General features: G+C 56.6%; 1 protein-coding gene across 1 annotated transcript; it reads left to right on the forward strand.

The window, feature by feature from the left end:
- The first annotated feature begins 663 nt into the window (after positions 1 to 663).
- On the forward strand, positions 664 to 2,234 carry TSSC4 (tumor suppressing subtransferable candidate 4). Its single transcript, XM_031942561.1, has one exon. The coding sequence runs from the start codon at positions 1,089 to 1,091 to the stop codon at positions 1,953 to 1,955; it is 867 nt and encodes a 288-aa protein (XP_031798421.1). The 5' UTR covers positions 664 to 1,088; the 3' UTR covers positions 1,956 to 2,234.
- Positions 2,235 to 6,810: the final 4,576 nt, after the last annotated feature.

A 6,810-nucleotide genomic window follows, 5' to 3' on the forward strand; every position in this document is an offset into this window, starting at 1 on the left:
CATCTGTCGGGGAAGGGGGTTGTATTAGGTGACGTCAGAATCCTTCCATTTCTCCATTCCAAGTCCCCTCCCACTCAAAGGGCGGCTTGAACCCCTCCTTCACTCCTCAGCCCCTTCCCAGTCCCAGCGGGGCCGCCGAGTGTGTGCTCTCGCCGGACCCCCTCCAGGCGCTCAGACGGCGAGTGACGTCAGCTCCCGAAAGGCGGGAGCGCAGAGGAAAACATCCGGGCCTAGAACAGCTCCTCCCCCTGATCCCAGCTTCTCCTCAGTCCTTCCGCTTCCTCTTTCCCCTCCCCCTGTGCAGACCTCAGTTTCCTTTTTTTGAAAAAAGGATAGTCAATCATCCCAGCACAAGGTCTCTTTTCCCCGTCCCGCGAGGCGGGGAGGATGCAGCCCTGGGCGGCTCCAGAAGGCGGAGCTATTGCACTCCAGTACTTCGGAAGCGCTGCCACGACCCACACCTCCCCCAGCCTAGCGAGGCATTGTGGGCATCCTCCGCTCGTTCCGCCCCTCCCCCTTCGCCCCAACACCGAAAAGCCGTTATCCGGAAGCTGCGCGAGGACGTTTCCCCGGAGGCCAAAGCGCATGCGCAAGGCCATGGGCCTCGCTTTCTCGGCAGGTCACGTGCCAAGATCCCTGGCTGTGACATCACCAGCGTTGCATTGTGGGGGTTGTCGTTTTCCTTTGGACGATCCTCGGGCCGGGATGGCCGCTGTGCTTGGGGGACGCGGACTCGTCTTCCCAGAAAACCGTGCGGGAGAGGGCGAGGCCATCTCATCCTCGAGGCCCAAGATGGTGGCTGCCGTCCTGGGGAGACTTGCTCTAGCCGAGGCAGGTCTACGACTTGGGGCCGAGCCCGGAGCAGCCCTGCCTCAGTTTCCCTCCCTGTGACTGACCCTGGTCAGAGAGTGTCTGTTTTCAGCCTCAGTTTCCCCATCTGCACAGGCTCCGCTCCCTTCCCCTCCCACTAGCGCGGCGTCCTGTCAGCCGCAGAGGCCCGAGCCAGGACCGGGCCGCCCGCCTTCCGCAGCGGGAAGGAGAGGGGTCGCGGCCGGGAAACTGAGGCAGGCGTCGGCAGGGCGGCCGTGATGGCAGGCCGAGGGGGCGGCGACGCCTCGGTAGGGCTGCTTCCGTGGGCCGCCGGCGCGCTCAGTGACTCGGACTCGGACGATGAGGACGGGCTGGCGGCGGCGCTGGCCCCCGGGGAGCGGCCGGACCTGGACACGGAGGCGGCGGACGAGGAGGAGGAGGAGGGGGACTCCCCGCAGCCCCCCCCGCAGCCCCCCACGGCGCCCTCCCGGCCCTTCCTCCTGCGCGGCACGAGCCCCACCTTCTCCCTGCGCAGCCACAGCATCTTCGGGGGTTTGGAGGGTGCGGCCCGGCCCCTTGGGGAGCCGTTCAAGCGGCCCCTGCCACCCCCCGCGCCCGCGCCCAGCCGCCCCCCGCTCCCCGACTACGTGGCGCACCCCGAGCGCTGGACCAAGTACAGCCTGCACGACGTCCCGGAGACCAGCGACCGCAGCAACCGCGCCGTGGCCCTGGAGTTCCTCGGGGACCTGAGGAGGCGGGCGGGGGCTCAGAGCCCCGCTCCCCCAGACACCTGCTCCCCCTCCTTCAACCAGGACCCCTCCAGCCGCGGGGCCGGCAGGATTGTGTTCACCAAGCCCGCCAAGACCGGGGAGCGCAAGCGGCCCCCGGGGGACCTCAGGGAGCCGGGGGACGAGCCGGTGGCGCTGGGCCACCTGGGCTCGGCGGGGGGTCCCGAGGGAGAGGGGGAGGGAGAGGAGCCCCCCAGGGGGCGAGAGGAGCCCCAGGATGCGGACATGGGGGAGGAGGAGGCCCCCCACCCGGAGCCCAGCGAGCCCGAGCCCGTGGGCTTCCATGGCAGCAAAAAGCGCAGCAGGGAGCACCTCCGGCCCAAGGGGCCTGCGGAGGAAGAGAACGAGGAAGCCTGAGCGGGGCTCTCCGGCCTCCGAGCTCCAGCCCTTGGAGGCCCGTTCTGCCCCTGCCCATGCCCCACTTCTTGTACCCGCCTGACTGCCCCACCCCCCTCCCCCAGGCCCCCCAGGACAAGGAGCTCCTGTGGAAGGGATCCAAAGCAAACCCTGACCGGCACAAGCAGGGAAAGGGAATGCGCCGGCCTCTCTCGCTGCCCCCAGCCTCTCGCTGTCCGTCCCTCCCCCAGGCCTCTGGCTTGCTTTGTCCTTGTGAAGACAATAAAAGGTTTCTCTGAAGTCTGGGCCTCTGGTGTCTCCCTGGCCAGGTGGGTAAGGGCCTCGGCCTCAGCAGGCTCCCTCAGCCCCGGAGAGAACCTCACCAAGGGTTCTCTGACCCTTTGCTTAAAGACCCGAGAAGGGACCCCACCGTCCCCGGCCATTCTCTTGCTGGCCGTGGACAATACTGGGAAAAACCAGCCCCTCTTCAGCTTGGCTGGGTCACACGGGGACAGAGGGTGCAGCCCTGCCAGAGGGGGGCACCGAGGGCCTGGAGCATCCATCCTCAGCCCTCAGGGGGGGGTTTTAGTCCCAGAGTGAGTCCAAGTCCTGCTCTCTGAGGGTGGCCCCAGGCAGGTGTGGAGGAGGGGAAGGGGTTTCCTGGAGGGGAACGTGGGGAAGCTGTTGGAAGCTTAGCCAAGAGGGGCAGAGCTGGGACCCAGGTCCCCACCCCCGTGTTGGGGCCAAAGAGGGACTGTTCCCTCCCCCTCCCCCCAGGCTTACAACAGAGGAGGCCTGTTCTCTGAGAGAAGCCCTGATTCACGGGGCCAGGCTTTCCTGGCACTTGGTCAGTGAATGTCAGCCCACCCCTGCTGTGCCCCCTGCTGCAGGCAGTCAGTGCCCGGGGACTTCAGCTGTGCAGGGGAGAACACTGAAGGCAGAAGGGCCCGGTTGGCTCAGGCCCCGGTGTCTGCTGGTCTGCTTCACCTTTTCCTTGCCCTTGGACCCTTGTTCCCACGGTCTTGGAGCTGGACAGGACAATGAGAACAACCCACCCTCACCAAGGGTTCTCTGACCCTTTGCTTAAAGACCCCCAGAGAGGGGAACCCACCGTCCCCGACGATTGCGCACCTGCCTTCCTGCCACCCCAATCTTCAGAAGGGACTTCAGGTTCCCCCCTTAATAGGTAGAGGATTCAGGCGTAGAGAAAGGGATCTTGGGAGCTGGGGTTCGGGACCCGAGTCCCCACAGTGGAGTGTGTCAGTGTGGGCCTGGGGGCTGCCAGCACTGTCAGCCCCCCCCAGCAAGCTTGCTGCTGGGCTTAGTGCCATGGCTCACTCAAAGGGGCCACGGGCCGCAGCTGAGTCCATTATCGATGAACATCCTAAAGGGTTGTAATCCCTTTAGTGCGGGTTCTCCAAGGAGTTGGAGGAGGAAGGCCAGGGGTGCTAAGCATGAAAGTGAGTCAGCTTTGCCAAGTGCCTTGCTGGCACTGTGCCCTCTGCTGAGCCAATCAGGAGCAGGGGCCGGGGGGCGGATTTCCCAGAAATTCCATTTAATAAAGGGGCATTAATCCAAAGGCTGTCAGGAAGACGCAGTGTGGGGAGTGGGGCTGCCAACATCTCCAGGCAATCAGGCTGATTGCTCTGAGGGCTCAGACCCTCAGTTTTTCAGCACAGTTGGGCAGGGTGTGTGTGTGTGTGGGGGAAGCAGCAGTGCTCTGGAAGGAACCGAGTCTGGTTTGAATTTATCTTCCAGGAAAGGATGGACTGACTCCTGAAGCTAGCCCCCACACTGTATACATTCTGGCTTGGGGATATGGGAGAAGCTCCACGACCCCTGCCCTTGGGAACTTTTCATCTGTGTATTGCCTTGGAAGTGGAGGCCAGATCCAGAGGCAGACCTAGTGCGCGTTCATCGTTCTTAGCTTTTGTCTAATTCGGTGAGAAAATGTTTCTAGTTACCAACATCTCAGTGTATTTCAGGTGCCCCTTTCCAGAAAAGCTGCCGTTGGTGTCTTTGCAGTCAGAGCAAGGTGGATGAGGGCTAAGGAGCACTGGGACTAAGTGAAAATAAGAGGCAAGACCCTCCTGGCCCTCAGGTCACCAGAAACGGTAAGCCATATGGGTCCCTTTGTATCCCCTCTTTACCACCTTCTTGGTATCCTGCTACATTATGAATGAGAATCTGAGGGGAGCTCATGACCCTTCCAGCATTGTGGAGAAGTTTCCCTCCCTTCCTCAGTCAAGGCCTTCTCTGCAATTTGTCCTGTATTTCAAGGCCAAGGAGTGACAGAATGATAAATTGGGGGAGTTTGGAGGGCCCTCAGGGGCTATGTAGTCCTGCTAAGCATTCCCAGCCCTAATATACCAGCCAAAGCTCTTTGTCCAACCCTCTGAGGATCCTCAGTCTCCTATCTCCAACCGTTAACTGGACATCTCCAAATAGATGTCCCACAGACATCTGAAACGCAACATTTCCGTGACCAAATTCACCATCTTTTCCCCTACACTGTCTTTCATTTTGAGGACCAAGACGCCATAGGGTCATGTCTTGACTTGTGTGGGAATTAGATTTAAGTGAGACTAGGGAGCGTAAAGCCATCAGCTTCACTCTGAGTCACTGACGTTGAGTAGTAAAACAAGTCACGGCTACTGATGATGGGCCAGGATGAAGCGCTCCACGGCGCCTGCTTCACGGCCCTTGGAACAAGTTGTTCTCATCTGCTGAGGGAAGTTAAGGGAGGACCAGTTCCTCTTGTGTGAGGGCTTGCCAAGGCCTTTTCAGGGCTGCTCATCGACCTTTTGGTGTTTACCTTCACCCATCTCTCATCTGTGGCTACAAGAAGCTATGTTGTATGCAGTGACCATAACCTGGCAAAAACATCTCAGCAAACTGGCTAAACCAACTGTCCTCAAACCCATAGCTGAGTTAGGGAGATTGTCTATCTTCTCTGTTGCTGGGGTGGACAACGGCATCCTTCTAGCCCTGAGCCTACCCCAGGTACCATCCTGGACTCCTAGATAACCTACCCCACAGTGCAGGATGGTGCCAAGGCCTGTCAGTTTCATCTCGATCATATCTTTTGTTGATTTCACTTTTGTCACATTTCTTGTTGGTTTCATCTCTGGTAGATTTCATCTCTTGTTTACTTCACCTCTGCAATATCTTTGACTAATTTCAGCTCTGCAACATCTCTTGTTGATTTCACCTCTGCATTTTCTTTGGCTAATTTCAGCTCTGCAATATCTGTGATTTCATCTGTTCAGCATCTCCGGTTGATTTCACTTCTTCAGTATCTCTTGTTGATTTCGCCTCTGCAACATCTCTTAATGATTTTGCCTCTGCAACATCTCTTGTTGATTTCACTTCTGCAGCATCTTTTGTTGATTTGGTCTCTATATCTCATTGATTTTGCCTCTGCAACATCTCTTATTGATTTTGATTCTCCAACATCTTTTGTTGATTTTGCCTCTGCAACATCTCTTGTTGATTTCATCTCTGCAGCATTTTTGGATTGATTTTGCCTCTGCAACATCTCTTGTTGATTTTATCTCTGGTAGATTTCACCTCTGTGACATCTCTGGTTGATGTCACCTCTGCAATACCTCTGGTTGATTTCACTTCTACAGCATTTCTAGAACACCCCCCCCCCTCCCCTTTTCTTCTCTGACACTCCCTCGATCCTGGTGCAGACTTTCATCATCTGATGCCTGAACTATTGCAATAACTTCTGGGTGGTGGGGGTGTGTGTGGAGGGAATCTACCTGTTTTAAGTCTCTTTCCACTCCAAACCATCCTTTTATTCAGCCATTAAAGCAATTTTTCCAAAGCCCAGATGTGACTGATATCCCCTTAGTCAGTAAACCCCAGTGGCTCCCTATTACCCCCAGAATTCAACACAAAATGCTGTTTGATCTTCAAAACCCTTCATAACCCACTCCTTCCTCCTTTTCCAGTCCCTTTCCACCTTCCTCTCTAGCAGCACCAGTCTCTTGGCGGTTCTCCCAACTCCAAGCATTTTCATGGGCTGTCCCTCATGACTGGAACTGAAAATTTCTTTCTTTGCTCACTGGACTTCATGAATATGAGTAGAAATCAGGCACCTCTGACTTTCTTTTCTGGCATCCTTCTAGTCTCAACAAAAACCCTCTCTTCTGTAGGAAGCCTTCCCTGACCACCACCAGCCCTTCCCCTTAATGTTAATGCCTTCTCTCTAGTGATGACCTCTCATTCATCTTTGGGTCTGCTACTTAGCTGTACATGGTGGTTTGCATGTTCTCTGTCCCCTGTTAGATTCTAAGCTCCCTGAAAGCAGGGACTATCTTTTGCCTTCCTTTGTATTCCTAGGGCTTGGTACCTACCAAGCCTGGCATACAGTAAGTGTTTAATAAATACTTATTGTCTTGACTCGACTTGACAAGTGGCCATTTAGCCTCTATATCCATTGAGGAAAAAGTCTATACTCTCTTATGGAGCCAAGAGTAACTTGGGATAACTCTCCCTCTTAGCAATTCCCTCCTGAGTTTTTCTAGAGGCCTCATCCCTTTGCACATGACAGGCCTTCTTGTGAAGTCTCTTCAGACCCAGCCGCTTGCGTTTACTGGGGTGGAAAGAGAAGCAGAAGAGAGCCTGGGATCTCTCAGAAAAGCAGGCCAACTGGGACCCTAAATCCTGCTAATGGGAAAACTAAGCTGGAATTGTGAGACCAGAGCCACAGAGGCTGATACTATAAGGTCTTAAGGGATCAGTCATCTGGATGCATGACAGGACACCCCAGGACAGTCTGGGAAAGATGTGCTGTGTGCCCAGGGACTCAATGTGATTCTGTGTAGACAGAGGAAAAAAAAGGCTCAGGAGATGGGTAAGCCGTCCC

The sequence above is a fragment of the Sarcophilus harrisii genome, chromosome 6 (assembly GCF_902635505.1).
Source record: "Sarcophilus harrisii chromosome 6, mSarHar1.11, whole genome shotgun sequence".
Lineage (NCBI taxonomy): Eukaryota > Metazoa > Chordata > Mammalia > Dasyuromorphia > Dasyuridae > Sarcophilus > Sarcophilus harrisii.

Excerpts from the sequence above, each read along its gene's own strand:
- TSSC4 (XM_031942561.1), top strand. The coding sequence starts at position 1,089 with ATGGCAGGCCGAGGGGGCGGCGACGCCTCGGTAGGGCTGCTTCCGTGG.